Here is a 19,108-nt window from a genome sequence, read left to right as displayed (position 1 = left end):
CATTATATCTCTCAATAAAGGAGTGAGCGCCTTACGCCTCTTCCTGTATAAAATAGTTCTACAGATATTTTATTACATTAATGTGCATTTTTCCCTGAATAATGTATGCGCTCCAGGGAAAACAGTTTTCTTCTCCCTGACATATGTCCAAACACATTTTTGCGTGAGTCCTCCCCTTCTCTTGCGCTTGCCTCATTTTGGAGTTGGTAAAAATTAAAAACATTGTATAACGAGCGTCTTATTTAAACCAAGTTCAGTTAATTACAACTAAGTATATTATTCGATCAGTGTAAAGCCAGGCCTTATAGAGAGTTGCAATGCAAATTGAGAGGAATTATGACTTGTGGTAGTTCGTGCCTAACACTTTATCTTGCGCCTACGATTGAAATTTTTCCATGTGCGTTTGTTAAATTGGTACAGTGTTTGACGATTCCAATTCAAATTGTAGGAAGTAAGCTTAACTCAAAATTCACTTACAGTATCTTCAGCTTGGTCAAGTTACAAAAGACGTCATGAGGGATGTCGTCTAGTTTGTTACGTGCCAGAAACCTGCAAAAAGGCAAATGAATGCAATGTGATATTCAAAAGAAAAATTATATAACAGGCTGCTTTAACTTGTTACATAAGCTCAAGCATATTCCAATTAGCATTAGTATGGGTTGTGATTGTGATTGATGGATTGTGGCCACGCTTATGTTGTGATTAAGTGCAGTACAAACACATCCTTATATCCCTACTGGAATTTTCCAACCTCCAAGTACTGTGTATTAAACATCCAACAGTATGAACATTCTGCACAGTGAATGTATACAATGATAATATAAGTAGACATATATGAACAACTATTGAAACATTTATGAATGAAAGATTCTCGAATGAAATTTAAGTCACTCCATGATAACTGCATTCAGGATTAACTGTCGAAGATAATTCTTTATGGGCTTTCTTTTCAGCTGTGACCAGTTTTACAACCTGCTCACATTACGGATAAAGTCTTTTGAAACAGCTTTAACTGTTTTGAAACGGTCATATATATTAGTAACTGAAATGATCCACGCTTTATTTATTTATTTTTATTTATTTACTTCTTTTTTTTTTTTCATATGCAATCACAGTCTGAAATTATATAAAATAACAAAAAAATAGAAGCCGGAAAAAGTATGATACAAACAATTTAAAGTAACCACGTTACATTACGGAAAGTGGTTATGTGTCTTCAATAATCGCAACACCAAATTAAATGTCACTTACAGATAGGTTAGGTTACTGAGACTGTCAAAAACACCTTGTGGCAGAGTCTCCACGGCGTTGGAAGACAAATCTCTGTTGACCCAAACGGTGTAAAATCAAACTTATGAGACTACAACATTGATAAACAGATGACCAGCGTAAGCGGTGTTTGCCAGAGAAACAGGAAATGTTCTGTAATTTAAGCAATCAACTGCTTATGTTGTTGTCTTATCACCACGTATGACTACTTCTGATTTGTCATTGAACAGTGTACAAGCGCTAAAAATAAAATACTTTCCCTCGCAAACAAGCTGAGATGTCATCCTAACTGACAATTACAAACAGGCTGGACAATTTTCTGAATTTAAAGTTTTGAGTGACACATTTCTTCAAAACGTAACACCATATGGTTCTGAATAAATGTTTTTAAAATTAAATGTTTCCCCCATACAAAAAAAGAAAACATATTATGCTACTTACAGTTCATCCAGTTTTCTCAGATCTTTGAACAGTTTTTCGTCTAATGCCATGATATTGTTTTCATATAACCACCTAAGTTAAACAAACAGACAAAAATAAAATGTCGCTAAATAAGTTTAAAAAAACCCAGAGTAACCCTTTATCATCGATCACACCAACTTCGGCGTGGCTTGCACATTGTTTACTCCTAAGAGACACATGTATGCAGCTTTGTCTTCAGTTACTTCTACTTTTGTTTTTCGATAGACGTTGAGGCGTCCGTTACTGCGCTGATCCTAAATCAAACTATTTTAAAATAACGACCAGCTCGTCCCATTTCCCTGAAATGGGTCTTCGACTACCGATAAACAGACACTATTTAGTCTCATAGCTAGTAACTGCAATCAATATTAATGAATATCAGATGTTGAGTTTAGAAACACGTGTCCATTGCCTAGTATGCTATATGGGCAGCGGTTATACTATAATAAAGTACAGGCCATCCACTCACAGTTCATCTAATTTCTGTAATCCGCGAAACAGACTTTCATTCAACACTGTTAAATTGTTGTTGTTCAAGCGCCTGTACCAACGACAAAGAGATAGGAAAGGAAACGCTATATAACGTAATTTTTATTTATTGACTAATTAGAAGCACACTACGACAATAGCTGTTTCGACAAAGGTTGTCTAAAAAGGCGTTAAAGCGTGCGCGACAATGCTGGAAAGGTAGTCTGCGAAATACCCAATAAATTGAAATGAAAGCTCAGAATCCATATTGCCCGCCATCTCAAGTCTTCGCTGTACGGTCGAGGCATTATGGATTCTGCGCTTAATTTCATTGCAATTTATTGGGTATTTCCCAGACTACCTTTCGGCATTATCGCGTACGCTTTTTTTTTGGACAACCTTTGTCGAAACAGCTATTTGTTCCAAAGAAGATTCCTGGTGCTTCACGGCGCTACTTTTACCTTAAGAACTGTAAAGTGCATAATGGTGTCACAAAAGGTGACCAAAGTTTGTTCACTTTTAAATTTAAGTTTTTAGATACAATCTAACGTTGGTAATTACTAAAGGTTTACTTGTATATCAGCCATCCTCTACCATTGTCTGTTCTGAGAATTTAAATACAAAACGTTTCTACTTACAGCCGTATTAGTTGTGCATTATTTCTGAAGATATTTTTGGGCAGGTCTTGTAACTGGTTGTATTGTAGATACCTAAAAATGTGAATGCAATTAGCGACATGGATGGAAGAAATGCAATCACGTGCACTGATGGGTATACAGAGTCAGTACACTATACCTTCCTAATACCAATCAAAGTCTTTGGTACTGTATGATTGCATGTGTACCTTGGAATTAAACAACATCAGACATTTTTTAATGGCCCAGAACGTCTTTAGTTCAGTCAATAAAATCACTAGTTTGAATTAGTAATCAGAGGGTGTAATAAATAAAATAAGGTTAATAATAAAATTAAATCATTCATCGGGGGATTAAACTTTATAATCACAAAAAGAACAAAAAACAACTGGAAGAGATCTATTTTCCGCAACTCTTAGGACTTAAGTATCATTACACATAGAAACACCCAGTGTTAATATGTGTGACCTTTTACGTGTGATTTTGTGTCTTTGGCATCTTCATTGGCCTGTGCGTAAAATGAAACCGAACCGGAATTTTCTCTAAACATTTCCGTGTTCTCGGCACTGATTTTTTTTATTAATGTACTTACAAGTACTTTAATTTCTTCAAGTTGTGAAACACACTCTCGTTTAACTGCATCAGGCTATTGTCGTCCAGAAGTCTGCGGTAATTACAAAGGGTTCATGTCAGATTAAATTTAAAACAAGATTGTCATCTCTCAGTGATGACGCTGTTGTTTTACAAGCCACAAGTAATATTTGAATAATAAGGAAAGGTCAATAAATTAAGAATCGAATGAGATAATGTGTTAAATACACCTCTTCTTAAAGGAATATTTTAGGTGATGGGAAACTTTTAATAACATTATGTGGGAAAGAACTTCAGAAAGAAAGAAAAAGAAAACAGGGCACTTGGAGGATTTGACAATTACACCATTGACAAGCACAGGATAATGAAAATTCGCGACAAAATATTAAAATACACATTTGTAAAAGGTATTAGTCACCACCCTCCCCTCCGCTATTCTGTTGTGTAGCTGAGTTAAATTTAGTTCAATCTAAAAAAGATTGGAATGAAACGTCAAGTAAAACATTGGCAGTTCAAGTTTTGTTTTAAATATATTTACATCGTTTTTAAAAAGCCACCATACTGTAAATTTCCCAAGGGAGCATGACCAAGGACGCCCTAGAAAACTGGAGTCCTCAGCTCTCTTTAATATAACCCTACCCCCCTCCTCCACCCCTTCCCACCTTCAATTTGCTCCGACATCCCTGACTACGTTGTCCTTCGCGCGAAAAGAAGCGCGTATTTATAAAGAAACACTACTAGACAACAAAAGCAAACACTTGTGGTACAGATGGTTTTAAAACCTTCCGCTATCCATCTGTCTGTGACATCAAAGTCTCTATATATATTTGTTACCGCGCTATGCAATTTTCTTTCATTATTTTTTTTCTTTGTTTTTTTTTTCTCGTTGCCACGTACATGATAGGATTTAGCTCCTATTTCGTATAAATCCAGTTAGCGTCGTTGTAATTTCGGGCACGGTTCAGACGCCGAACTTTTCATGAGGCGAACCTAATACCTCGAATTAAGTACATGAAAAGTTCGGGGTCTGAATCAGTTGAGAACGGCTGTTTCAATTTGGAACGGCTCAGCCGTTCTTTTCGCCTAGCCGGGAATTTCGGCTTTGGAACGGCTTTGATTCAGACGTCGAACTTTTCATGAACCAAACCTAATGCATAAATTATTGTAACGTATTTCAAAGAAAAAAAAAAAAGAAAAAAGAGAAACGCTGACCGTTTCGATTGGTTTTGCTCAAGTAAATTAAGTTCGGCTAATTAAGTTCGGTGTTTGAATCAAAAGGCGGGATTTTTGTGATTTGGGCCGACCTTAATTTGAATTAAGTTCGGCTCATGAGCATGAACTGAACTGGGCCTAATAGTCTACCACGGTAGTGGCGTTGTAGCGTATCGCTGCAAAGCTTCTGTATATGGGGTCGTATCCTTACGCTTTTGGACCTACTTGTATGGAGAATCACCGATAAGGTTCGTTTTCATTCGTATGTTTCATTTTATTTTGTATCGTTCCTTACTATTATGGTATTTTTCTTTTAGAACTGTCACGATGGGACGGGCTCGATTATCCGTATGTCTTGTATCTTTTGTCTTATGGTGTTACTCCAGTAAATAAAACTTTACGTGGTGAGCGCTTTTTGATTTAGCGGCTACAGTATGATGAAGCAGATAACAGGCGCGACCACAAAAATACAAAAGAAAGAGATGGGAACTGTATTTCATACTACACTTCCACTAGGGTTATATCAACATTTATTTAAAATGGAAAGTCCTCTGTATCATGATGACAGATTTGCTCACGTTTCTTTCTCAGTGATTCATATTTCCAGGCCGGTTACGTGCATCTGCTTATATTTGCTCATTGTGAAGTATGATAATGCCACATTTTAATCCCCGCCGAGCAAAACCGTTTTGCAGTGGGTGAGATAACCCGTGAATAGGCTCCCAAGTGGGGAGTGGGGAAACCAAAAAATGCTGGTAAATCAGTTACTTGGTGTGCCGTTTCATTGGGCGAGAACAAGCTACCAAAATTAACTGGTAATTTGGACATCAAGTTTTTCTTAGAAGCACAGGGATTCTCGGCATCCAAATTCAAAGTAATAGGGTATTGCTATACAGGTGACTGAACACAGTGACAAATTTTATAGATAATAAAGTAGTGTAGTGTACCAATAAATCTAACACTCAAACAAGTCAATAACGGGATGATTTTGACTGATATACATAGGGTCAAAAGGTACTTGTCTTTATTCATCAAAATCACTTTGTAATAAATATGCCAAAATGTTTCATAGCGGAAACACACAAAAAAGACATTAGATTAATGAGTATAGCAATGATTTTTTAACCACGTTATTACATGAATTGTAATAATAAATAGGCGGAAACTTTCACGCTTTTCGTTGATGATGTTTGTATTTTTAGGTTTGCGTGATGATGAGAAAAGATTGAGCACTGCGCTCATAAACAAAGTAAAATATTTTATAAAGGAATTCCCCTTAAACAAGAGACGTTCTGCGTAGAAAACATTTTGTGGCTAGAATGAACTTTAGAAAGAAAAACTGGTATTGGTTCAGCGATCAGTCATTTCAGTTCCAAGCCTAGGCCTTTTCACACTGCATTTTAAGTATGATCCATTTTATGACATCCTGCTTGTTGTTCGTCCCGAGACCCAGGGGTAAACGGAAAAAAAGAAAACATTAAATATGCAGACTTCCACAAACGTCCATAGAATTATGTGTTCAAATCTTGATATCGAGGACTTGTGGTAGTCACAGGCAAAAGACCGTTTCATTTTGCGTTTAAGAGCCTCATATTTCACAGTGTTCTCAGTTTCAAGGATAAACTTCATTTTCTTCAGCTAAATAAGCCTCACTTACAGAGTAACCAGCTCAGAGTTGTTGTCAAATATCCCAGGAGGCAATTCCCGTAGCTCGTTACCTTCCAACCATCTATACAAAAAATAAGGAAGAGGTTGCAGTAAGGTCCATAAACCTTTTTGGAGTTGGAATATCAGCTGATAAAGGATGGCAGTGTATGAAAGAGTTGTTTCATCTGGCGCCTATCTAGCCTGCTTTGCTTTTGCGAACAGTGCTGTTAGAGCTACTTTCCTTACAAAAACATACAAGTGACTAATGGAATAAGAAATACACCTCGGAGATAATGTTTTGTACATTTAACTGTTTTAGTTCAGCAGCCTTTTTGTAAAGTTAATTGTCGCATTATCTCCTACTCGATATTAGAAGAACGTTAATTAAAAAGTGATAAACAACAGGCATAGGTGGTAATCTGAGCCTTTCTTTCCGTTCAACCTTTTTCTTGTTAAGGATTATTACATGTTATTTTTGTCCAATAAAGCCAAAGGTTTTCATTGAGCGTGGATGTCTATTGTTTGTCATTCGCCGCCACGTTATTATTACCGTAAACTAAAAACATTGTTCAGCAATATAAAGATATCCTGAATGTTATATTGGGGAAAAAGGTTACGCGTTGTTAAAAACGCATTATTTATGTTTATTTTTTGTTAATTTTGGAAAGTTAGGACTATTAACGTAGCGTGAATGGTTTTGCATGTCTCGCCGGGAGATGAGAAATGTGTTTTCATTGTTTGTTTGTTTGTCCTTTTGTTAATCACAACCAAAAATTTGCCCTTGCAGCGAAACCCTGCCCAACGATTTTCCAGACAATTCTAGGGATCATAAATAAAACAACAAAATTAGGAAGAAAGAAATCGAAGAATATAAATCAAAAAAGGTAGTAGTTAAATTAGAAAGACTTGTCCGGTTTTTATGATGCTGATTAGATATCTTACTGATTGTACTGTCTCCTTGTGTTCATAAGAAATAATGTTCTGTAATATTAATGTAAGATTAGCCCAACTTACAGAGTCGTCAAGTTGGTATTGTTGTCAAACATTCCTCGCGACAAGTTCCTCAATTCGTTGTTAGACAAGAACCTGTCAAAAAATATGTATTTCAGTCTGAGCAGGGAAAATATGTTGCTTTTTTATTTATTATTTTTAGCTAAAGGAGAATTGCTAACAAATTTTCGGATCAAAAGTACCCGCCGTCAAAATACATAAGTTTGTTTGAGGTATACGGTTTTTAGTTATAATAAGCCATGATACCGATTGTTTCAAGCCTCTAATTATTCTCATTGAAAAAAAACCGTTAAACTCATTGTAGGAAAAACGCAAGTTTATACACTTTGAATTAGATAAGAAATCTTTGAACGTTTACTTACAGACCCCACAGGTCAGCTTTATCATCGAGGTATTCTGGAGGCACGTTCCCTTTACCATATTGCCTTACTAAAATGTTATAGAAGTATTCCGCAGGACGTAAGCTATCAAGATATAATCGGAAGACGATCAGTGCGGTTGTTGCTAATTATTATATAATTAGCATTCAGGGATCATTTTAAAGATAAAAGGGTATTTTCACTTACAGCCGTCCCAGTTCAGTGTTTTTACCAAAAACACCTGCAGGCAAATCCACTAGCTGGTTGTTATTCAAGTTACTATCAAGAAATAACCATAAATTAAAACGAAGTTGTTCCCAAATGTAAATTTTCTAAACAGATGGCAATCAGCTTTATATTTTCTTTTTATATTAGTTGTCTGCTTTTTTGACAAACCGTAGCAGATGAATATAATTAATAATAAAAATAAACGTTTCCTATAAGTGACTTTACGAATATTTTTTCTTTATGGTGAAGATCATTGTCCGTTTGGGGAAAAAGGAAAAATTTTGAAAGTTCTGTGTTCTTTCAGTAACTACAGTCTTGTAATCTTTTATATTTATGCTTCTCCTATTTCTTTACCCCTAAACTGGAGCAACCACGTTAAACAGCCAGAAAAGTATCAAATGCCAGTTTCGGTTTTTTTTTCTTTTTTCCAGTTTTTGCTTGAATAGTCATTTTGTAACAACGCACTTCTTATTCAGAGAAAAAAATAATAAAAAAACAAATTACTCACAGGCTTCTCAGTCGGATATTGTGGTCGAAAATCTCCGAAGGCAAGTTCCTCAGTTCATTGTCACCCAAGTTTCTAAACACAAACAAATTAAGCTTTTTAACCGATATGCCTACAACTGATTAATACTATAAATAGTTTCCTAAATAACTGATAACCTTTATTCGGCACGAAAACATAATTGCAAGAATAGTTGTCTGTGGTCATTTTATGTTCCGAGAAGGAAACAGCTTTCCAGAGTGAGGCTCGAAGAAAACTACGAGGTTCAAGGGAAACAGATGATGTCCTGGGACTAATATCAGTGCAGGTTCTTAAAGCGAAATAAAATTAATTTGCTAATTGTCTTTTTAAAAAATGTGATTACTTTCAATTCACAGGATCCTTACTGTCAGACCGGGTAGGTTGTTTGTCTTTTCATATTTTCCACCACAGTAACCACAAGCTTGTCGTTGTCCTCGTCTGTGTCAATTGGAATTGAAAACCCTCGACCATCTTGAAATTTTTAACGAAATTTTTCCATTATATTGACGGAACAGAACTGATTAAGAAAAGGATAAATTATCTCTCGGGGAATTTTGCAAATATGTTATTTACAAAGTAACATACCCTTAAATTGTTTTCCCAGTTTGTCATTTGTCAATCTCTTATGGGGTATTATGTACCAGTCAAACGGAAGGTTCAACTCCCGCCCGGGCAACGCCTTGGGCATTTGAATTTTTTGAAAATTAGTGTTCAAATTTTCCCTCCCCGAGCCAAATAGCTGTTCAAAAGCCCGCCCCAGGGAAATAAGCCATTCTATTTTATATAGTTTTTAAAGCGATGTACAATATTATATGGAGATCAAAATTGCTCAGTTCTACTGTAAATCATGATCTAGGGCGCCGCCAGCGTTTGCACGTGGTGACTCAAGTTTTACATGCACATAGATGAATTTTGAATGCCAGAAACGCCTTCAGTTCTCGAACCAAAGTTTAAATTGACAGCAAATGATTTGCATCCAATGTAATAAGAACTGAGAAAACACCGTGACCATACCTGAAATACGAACACAATATGCCAAACATTGCAGACTAATGCCAGATTATTTAAGCTTTTATTATCAATTGTATCTTGTGCGCAGCGGCGCCGCATGAAGCCACAACCCTTCTCTTAAACAGGAAGTTCCGGTACAAAAGGGGCCTGGTTAGGCCATTCTCACCTTCAGTTGTCAATAAACCATCAGAGCGTAAACAACTGACAAACAACATGTGCCTTTTTCATCGGCTTTTACCGATAAAATTGGCTTAGTGTTCGGAGTAATCCTTGTTAGACAAATGATAACTTGATATCTTATATTGCTGTGGTGATATTATAAAAATTTTGAGGCATATTTTTCCGTGGACGCTTGAGTCAACAACTTGCCACGACTGAACAGCGCCTAAATTTGCATTTCATTGTGAAATGAAGGAGGGGCCTGCCCTTTTAGAGCGGAACTTCTTGTTTAAAAATCAGACAAAATTGACATGTCGACCTCCGCCATGACTTATCATGCCTCATGCACGCACTGAGGCACGTCACATGACATCGAGGCTAGGGTTCAAAGTCCCCACCCCTCATGCATGGGGATCAAATTCCCCACTCCCCGGGAAGGCAAATGGGTGAAATGCCCGGGGTATGCCCGGGGAGATGTTGAAGCTTCGATTTGACAGGTACATTAGTGATAGTTCTAGGTACTCACATCACAACCAGGGCTGCATTATGATCAAAAATTCCTTCAGGCAACGACTTTAAATCGTTGTTATTCAACTTCCTACCAAACAAAAATCAGCATGAGACCTTTGCATTACTTCTCTCTAACAATGAGCTAAACTGCGGTAACAGATTCCTTCAGAATCCAGATCCACCCGTCAGCTTTGAATAAACAAGGAAAAAGGCGAGTCCAAGAATAGTAATCATCGCAAAACCAAGTTTCGGTTTATGCAAGTTTTAATGAGGAAGATACAATATTTCAACTCTATTCCAGTCATATTCATGTCGTGTCACAAGGATGTTACACTAGATGTATAGCATATGGTTAGCATATGGTACACAATGAATAAAGTTATTTCAACAAGTCTAATTCTATGGAGACTTCAAGGCCTTGATTAATTGTAGGCTTTAAGTTCCTTATGTAGAAAGTTTCTAGCAAACCAAACTGTGACCAATGGTCATTACGATCTATTATTTTACAGTTATTGTGAACTGCCTGGTAAATATGGTCATTAAAACTGACATCAATAGAACAATTGCTGGAGTCAGGCAAGCCGAAAAAAATTAACTAATTCTTTAAATCTATCACAATTAAATAACAGTGAGAAGTGATCATCGCAGTGAATTTTCCAATTTATGCAACTGGAAATTAGAAGCCTGAAAAAAAATTCAGGCTTCAACGGGATTTGAACCCGTGACCTCTGCGTTACCGGTAGAGCATCGCACCGGTAACGCGGAGGTCACAGGTTCGAATCGCGTTGAAGCCTGACTTTTTTTCAGGCTTCTAATTTCCAATTGCATAAATTGGAAAATTCACTGCGATAATCGCTTCTCATTTTCACACATTTAGAATGTGTTGCTATCAGGAAAGACCCTTTGACAGAAAAGACAATGCGTCAAGTTTTATTTTGCCAGAGATATTGGAGAAAAATGCTGGAGTATACAAAATCACCCCGTAAAAATTGATTCATTATTTACTTGAAAACGCTCCTACAGATTTTTCTCTAATTTCGCCTACAAGTTGTTTAGATTGAGTAGTTTAAATCGCTAAAGTTTCGTCACAAAGTGTCTAACTAGATTTCGAGATAATCGACAATGTTTGAAATGAGAGGCTATGCTCTTCCGTTGCTATGGTAATAGCTGTTGCTTGGAAACCGATGAAAAAATTAACTTTGATCATATTTTGAAGTGATGATGTAGTATGAAGGAGATCGAAGTTTATCTTGTACGCGAGATTGTAATTTCAAAACTTCCACGCTAAGTCCAAATAACTGCCTCCAGCCTCCTTAAATGCGACATCAGTCGTCGTTTGTTGTATTTTTACTCTACTTTCGACTTTTTTACGCCTAAATCACCTTCATTCTCGTCACTTATATACAAACCGTTTATGTAAAGTCGCTACAATGTATACTTTTCATACTGGAATGAAAGTCGGTCTCATCAGAATCTTAGTGGACAGAACCGACAATCAGATATTACAGTGCGACGCGCCTTACCGTGGCCAACCAACAAACTTTTTTTACAAGTTAGCCAATCAGGATACGCGAATTTGGTTAACGGTCGTGCCTCCTTGCAAAGTCCAACAGGCAAGTGACGCAACAACGAATCATTGAAAACATGTCGTTTTGTATTTTATGGCAAACTTGTACAAAAAAAAGTTTGTTGGGTGGCCACGGTTTAAGGCACGTCGCACTGTAACCATACGTGACTAGTCCTTTGATGAAGACGATTTAGTTTCCTCATGCTGATACATGACCTACGAAATAGTCTTTTTGTTCGTTTTATTAAACCACGAGGGTCATCAAACTCAGAACTCAGATTTACTGACATAGAACTCCGACTCTGCTGCCGCAAAATTCCCTCACCTCGGCCCCTGTTTTAGTGTAACTCAGAACAGAATACGTAAACTGCTTAAATGTTATGGTACTTAGACCTTGTGCCAATTAAACTCTCTTCACTTGCAGTTTTAAAGTCATTTTTATCAACGGTATAAGGCTCCATATGTTGTTGAAAGCAGCTTAAAATAATGTTGTATGTTCTTCTGTAAATAGGCAAAATACAAGGAACTCAGGATCCCACGGGCTCATAAAAAAATGTATAGTAAAGATTTGATAAGATTATTACTGCACCATAGTACAAACATACATGACATGACGGAGAAATTAGAATTAGACAAACACCTATTAACAGTTCACACTCTAAGAAAAATGGATAAGCCAGGTCAGTCGATAGACCTTAATTATTTTCGGATGAGAAATTTCAGCAACCGGAGAATATCGTCTCCTGAAAAGTACCCTAGCCTATTGCTCAGACAGAAATCATAGGTCAAAGATATAATGTATTTCGTTTAATTTCATGAATGAAACTAATGTTTTCCATGACACAACCCGGCTCCCATCCCGTCCTAGAGTAGCCTCCCACGCAGACGTTCTTAGCGGTTCGTCACGCGTTCCTGCCCGTCTGCGTGGGAGGCTAGTCCTAGAGTTAAAATTCACTGAAAATTTTCCCAAAAATATACAAAAAATAGGCACAGGGACAAAAACGGTTGTTGCTTTCACCGACATTTTCTTAACTAAAATAGATCCAATATACCCAGTCAAAGCAGGAAAAATATACATTTTTATTTGTCAGTGTGTCTTGAAATGATATCAGTGTTTTCCCTCCACGTCAACTAATGCTTGCGAAAACAGCCGCCTTTCAGGCTTATCATGAATTAATCTACAGCCGAATACCAATCGAGAAAATGTACAGCCTTCTTTTCCTTTATTCTTTGCTGTTGTTGTGGGCCGAGAATGTGTAGCAGCACATAGTAATTCCATGAGAACTTTAAAATGTAAAAATTAGTAGATTTTATTCTTTTTTGCCAACGAATGTTTTTATAATCTCACATAAGCCTTCATGAAAAATGCTCGTTTTTCCTTTTAAGTTTAAATATCTTGGTTTTTGATGAAACGTCACAGCTGAGAAACCGGTTTCCGTTTCAAAGTAAAAAAATCTTGGTTGTTTATGAAACCTCACGGCCGAGGAACCAAGATTCTACCTACTATACAATCAGGCCTATCTACCTCCAATAGTGTCATTGATCATGAACAGGGGTGCTACAGTCTTTTAATTAAATCGGAAGCTAATTTTAAACTCAACGAATGCTGTCATGCTATCATTCTATCATGTCATGTCATGCATGCTAGAGTAAAACGCAATGATATTATACTAATATCATGCAGTGGTTTGTTGGTTGGAGGCTCCTTCATAGGCAAGGCATTACTTGCAATAAATGTGACTGTGTGATGCTTTTTACTTTACTTGTCCCCTGGTGCCAAGGTGGCGCATAGGGCCTCAACTGTGTGATGCAGTTAAGCCTTAATGTGTTGCTTGTGATGGACTGCCTGACTGCGTGATGCGGTTCGTAAGTCCAGCCCACAAAAATGACCCATGCTCGCCAACGAGTCCTCAGTAGCTTAGAGGTCAGAGCATCCGATCTAGAACACGGAGGGTCGTGGGTTCGAATCCCATCTGGGGCTCAGATTTTTTCTGTGTGCTCTTATGGTCGATTCTTTACATCTCCCCTTATTTCCTTTATACTAATATCATGCAGTGACATAGGTTGAAATTAATTAAACCCCAAAACATCCAGTGCTTCAGATCGCTGTTTATTTCTTGCCAAACATGCACATTTGCCATGCAAACGGCCGCCACTTCCTAAAGATAGGTAATTACTACAAGTAGGAAGAATACATATTTAACCTTGTTGGTATAGCAATAATAAGAAAACTCTAAACGTTGCTGAGACAATTATATGGCGAGGTTTTAGTAATGGTAAAACATTACATTTGTCAGTGGTTCCTGACAGTATCACGGCATTTTTTTTTGCACGGATAACACGATGTCGTCCCTGATAATTGTCTTGACTTACCAAAATTACCACGATTTTTTTAACATCTCTTTATTAAAACCTACCCGTAAATCTGCTTTTAATGATTATTACGGAGTCAACGAACTTACAATACAGTTCCGCTGGTAGGGTTTTACACAATATGCCGCCATAATTTTGAATAAAATAATGAGGCAAAAGAATCCGGCATAACCTCATAATAGTAGTGAGAAAACTGCCAGGTCTTGGGGTGGATAATTGTCTTCTCGCTAAGCAGTGACATTTTAAAATGGCGAATCTAGTTCTTCTTGCTGGTGCAATCCTCTCCTACTGCATCTAACCCTTTTTTATTTCTGCAAAATAAGTTCCATGCTAACCAAGCCAATGCGAAAAAGGGTTACATCGAGGCAACCATTATGCTTCAATATAACAAGTTAAACAAAAATCTGTTACCGTAGAAGTAAAAATTGTTAGGAAAGCTTAGCACTGATAACAAGTTTCTAGTGTTTTGTGTGATTGAGGAGGTTAAAGTGGTAAATTAGGGTCAGGAATTTCTGTTGTTTGTATCAAGCTTTGCATAAGGATTTAGCTTTTTATTGTTACTTAGCGTAGCATTTAGTTTTGAGGGAATATGCCGCTTCACTATGTCTACATTCAGCTGCAGTCACCCGTAAAGGGAACTCGTCAATTAATTGCTTTGTTTTCATGCCTTGCGCTATTTGCTAAACAATAACCCTATAAAAGCCAACAGCACTTGTTCTTGTGGCACAACGAACTTATTTACGCGCTTTCCGGAACATTGAGTCACTACACAAATGTTCCTTGTGTTCGTTTCTAAAAATACTATTTCACGAAACAATTACTTTAGTTAGGTTAATCTACCTGCCTTAATTAGTTTCCTTTAAAACTGCGCGGTGTCTATTCAATTTGACACTTTTCGCTTGAATTCGATACATTCTGAGTTATTTTTAGTCGAACCTCTGCACATCAATAGCTGTTAATTTGCTTTTCGGCGTTGCTCTCTTCACCGCAAAAGCCAGATCCAGATTACAGGTATGAATGGTTTTGCCGACTCGTAGAATTCCAAATATGCAGTTTTTGTTAAAGGTGGTAAACTCTGTAATTTAACAGCGATGGTACGTGCTTCGACAGCCGCTCGCTGACCTTGCAATTCTATTCATACTTCGCTAGTGCGTGCTCCAAGAGCTTTTGCTGACTCTGCTGCTCTTGTAATTTATTGCTTTAAGGAATTTTCAGTTTAGGTTACTTCTAAAAATAGCCTTAGCAACAATAGCTTCCAGAGTTAAAAATATATTTTGTGGTTTACTTTCGTTAAGATCAAACAAGTTGTGTATGCACTTCTTTGTATTTCTTTTAGTTGAATAGCGGTTCGAATCATATATAACGTAGTCAGTTTGTATACTGTTTTTCGATTACATCCATGATAACATCTGCGATTACAACCTGTACGATTACTTCTGCAACAACATGTACGAGTGCTAGGAATAAACGCTGTTGGATCCAAGTCAAGTTTCTCTCATTGCTGTCTGCCAGTTCGTGGTTTGATCCCGTACCTGAAGAGAGTGACGGCTCTTTGCCGCAAGCGAGTTGCCCATTTGAGTCTAATTTCCCCCGTGGTCAGTTATTTTCCAAACGCCAGAGAACCGTAAAGTCCATACTTGTCCCGAAGTGGAAAAACCTTCCGTCACGCTGGTTCGAGAAGCGTGGTAACCGGAGCTGGACAGCAGCGAGAAATTCCACTGGATTCAAGCAGTTCCCAAGTGCTAAGGATGTAATCCCTTGAGCGACCAGTCCGTGAACTCGCCCAAGTACCGTGAGTAGCAAAATTTTTCGTTTTTTACATGCATTCAGTTAAAAAAAGTTTTAACGAGAAGATTACCGAGATATAATTTGAGAAGTCGTAAATCAGTTGTTTCACCCAACAAGTCCAGTACGCCCAAAGTACCCCAAGATATCCAAGTAGATTTTTCAGAAGAAGAACGTGAAGCCTATTTCACAGAGTTGCCGTTCCATTTACACGAAGATCAAGAATCTGACGTGGAATTTCAAGAAAATCCCAACCCAAGTCCGAGTGTGATTCGCGTCCAATGTTCGACAGCGTTCTCCGCACCCGATCTAGCTGACGTTACAGACCGTGAACCGTTGAATATCAGTTTAGACGCTAGCCAAGGTTCCTGTGAGGAAGCAAGCGTTCCCGAGGAAGAACTTTTAGAAGCTCGTACTCCGCCTTGTTCCCCCGATTTTGGCTCCCAAGATTGCTTATCGAATCCTGCTCCTCGTTCGTATCAGTTTAGCCCGGTTTACATTAGCAGCACCAGAAGAGAAGACAGCGATAGCAATTACGAAGAAGAAACTTCGCAATTCCCGGACCGAGAAGAAAACGCTGTTCCCTTACCGCCGTTGGTAATTAATTCGCCAGCGGACTTGATAAAATTGTGTCCTCGCAGAACATTTAGTGACAAAGACCACTTCGTTAGCCCACACTTCGAACCAAGTACCAGTGAGGACGCTAGCAGTTCATCCAGCGAATCCACTGAAGAAACCGAAGACGATAATAGTTGAATAGAAGGAAGTAGAGACGACGCCATGTCTGCAGGAATGCTTCAAGAGTTGCAACAACAAATGGCCGCAATACAGGCTCAGCTTACGCAGCAGCAGGCCCAACAAAAGAAAACAACCACTGCCCTGCAAAATGTACCAATTCCCGAGTCCGCAAGTACGCACCGACCTGCCACCTTCCATGGTTACGATTCGAAAGATATATCTCGTTGGCTGAACAAATTCGAAAGTTACCTTAAGCTCCGGCGGATCGAGGTCTCCAGTCCCGTACAGCCCTGGCCGAGCGTGAATTAAACCTTGCTGGACCTGCTGAAGATTTTTACTACTCCTTGCCAGCTGAACAAAGGGGTACGTTCAAACAGTTGCGTGATGCCCTGATGGAAAGATTTTGCAATGATAACGAAAGTTGGATCACCTAGCAAGCCGTGTCGACCCGTCAGCAAGGACCCCTGGAAACTCTCGATGCTTATCTAACGGATTTAACTATCAAGTTCCGGAGGTTAAATATCTCAGACGCCGACAAGATGAGGTACTTCGTACAAGGCCTGAAACCAGATGTCCGTGAAACTGTTTTGCTGAGACAACCCCGAACCTTTCGTGAAGCACAAGAGATGGCAAGATTGGCTTGTGTAGTCAAAACTACGATGAATAATTTTCCCGAGTCCACCTTAGCCGCTCAAGTAAACACTTTTTGGCAGGCGTGAACTCCTTTTTGGCGACAGGTGCTACAGCCAGACAGGATGCCCTTCCTGGAGACAAGAAGTTGTTGGGCGTGATTGAACAAAACAACGCTGTCCTAGCCGACCTCAGCGCTTCACTCAGTCGGTCAGAAAAGCCGTCCACCGAACAGAAAGTAAGGTTTGCTCTACCAACCAACAATAGCCAACCCTCTGTTGCTGCGCTTGCAAACTCACATGGTGGAAACAGCGAAATTGAAGAACTAAAGGAACTTTTGTTGGAGATGATTGAGTCGCAAAATCGACACTTTGATGCCCGCATACGAGGACTTGTAAGACGTAATCCAGGACAACGTGATGAAATACCTCGCCAAAGGACCAGAGACGGACAACCCCTGTGTTTTACTTGTGGTAGACGAGGTCATTTTCAAGCCAGTTGCCCCGACCGAAGAAATAATGCCCCGCGAGCTCAGCTACCGCAACAAAACCGTTCGCATGGATCGAACTATTCATATATTAATCATTACAATCTACCGCGTGATAATAACCGCAATTTTCAGCAACAAGGTCGACGAGATCAGCCCTTGGCAGCACTGGATGAAGACCTGTGCCATGAAGATTTCGTCGCACCCATACGACAGTACGGTGAAGAACATCCCTGCTACCCTCGTTCACAACCAGCAAACAGGCCCCAGTACCTTAAGTCCACCACGCAACACCGGGTTCGGTCCTCGTACCGGAGATTGGAGCCCAAACGCTGTGAGCCTAATGTAGTTTCTACAATAAAGCCTACCCGCTCACCAAAGCCAACCCACTTTCCAGTAAATACATGTAAGCAGAGCGCAGACAAGCAATCTAGCAACCAGAAACCGACAGAAATCGGCTCTTCACCAGCAGGAGTAATTGAACAGTCCCCCGAACCCAAGGTCACCCAAGCAACCTCTGAGCCAGTAACAGACCAGGTGTGTGATACTTCCAATATCCCTGTGGAGTTCAAGCCTGCACTAGACCTATTGCTTCACGCAATAAAACAGTCACAGTCTGCAAGTACAACGGCAGACATATCGAGTCTTCAGAATGTGAATACTCTTGTCGTGACTAATATCAAGGACACCTCAGACCAGACAGCCCCTAAACAGTCTCGCCCAACTCTAAGCGAAGAAACCTTGAACGTCCAAGAGAGTATTCCAACTGAAGTGAAGACAGAGTGGAATAGTAGTTCCACTGATCAGCTGACAACCATCACAACACCAAGCACTCCGAAGAATGTACCGCAGCATTTGCCGTATACAGGTGCAAAATCTTGATTACAGTGATCTGTCTACTATCGCCATTATTGCAGGGCAAAAGGTTCAATTAATCGTGGACACCGGCGCCTGTTTATCAGTCATAGACGAACAGTTTCTCAAAAGGATTTATGGACAGTCCTTTCCTAAGATGACCGATGGCTATCTATCGTCTGTCCTGACAGTAAACCGAGAGCGCGTCCCAGTACCAGGGAAGATTACCATTCCTATCGAGCTTAATGGTAGTGACTATCTCTGTGATTTTCATGTCATGCAGCACCTTGCATGTGATGCTATTCTTAGCAGAGACTTCTTGCAACAGAACCAAGCCTTAATCGACCTATCCAACAATAAAATTAGTTTTCAACGTTCCGCAGATGTTAGCAAGCATGGCAAGAAACACAGATTTCTGCCCACCTCACCTGTCCTGGGAACTCTCCGTGCCCAACCGATGTTGGGAGAAACAATTGCAAAGACTTCCAACGAAGCTGATTCGGTGTTTTACCCCAACCTTTGCAGTCACAAAGGGGCCCCCGGAAACAAGAGATTCTCTTATCAGTCCCTCTTGGTATTGCTTTG

The 19,108-nt window shown here is 39.0% G+C and overlaps 1 protein-coding gene across 1 annotated transcript in view; it reads right to left on the bottom strand.

Moving 5' to 3' along the window:
• Nucleotides 1-473: 473 nt before the first annotated feature.
• Nucleotides 474-19,108, bottom strand: part of LOC146458589 (uncharacterized) — a 30,928-nt gene continuing 12,293 nt past the window's right edge. The window contains exons 4-15 of the mRNA XM_085090494.1: nt 10,105-10,176; nt 8,391-8,462; nt 7,862-7,933; nt 7,658-7,759; nt 7,299-7,370; nt 6,295-6,366; nt 3,427-3,498; nt 2,838-2,909; nt 2,201-2,272; nt 1,711-1,782; nt 1,252-1,323; nt 474-549 (exon numbers count right to left, since the gene is read on the bottom strand). Coding sequence (XP_084946620.1) covers nt 474-549; nt 1,252-1,323; nt 1,711-1,782; nt 2,201-2,272; nt 2,838-2,909; nt 3,427-3,498; nt 6,295-6,366; nt 7,299-7,370; nt 7,658-7,759; nt 7,862-7,933; nt 8,391-8,462; nt 10,105-10,176 — 898 coding nt within the window. The remainder of the gene's footprint in view (nt 550-1,251; nt 1,324-1,710; nt 1,783-2,200; nt 2,273-2,837; nt 2,910-3,426; nt 3,499-6,294; nt 6,367-7,298; nt 7,371-7,657; nt 7,760-7,861; nt 7,934-8,390; nt 8,463-10,104; nt 10,177-19,108) is intronic.

Source organism: Pavona decussata, unplaced genomic scaffold (assembly GCF_977016875.1).
Source record: "Pavona decussata unplaced genomic scaffold, jaPavDecu1.1 SCAFFOLD_232, whole genome shotgun sequence".
In the NCBI taxonomy this organism is placed as follows: Eukaryota; Metazoa; Cnidaria; class Anthozoa; order Scleractinia; family Agariciidae; genus Pavona; species Pavona decussata.
Note: the sequence above shows the minus strand (reverse complement) of the source record. Positions and strands in the feature narration are given on the sequence as shown.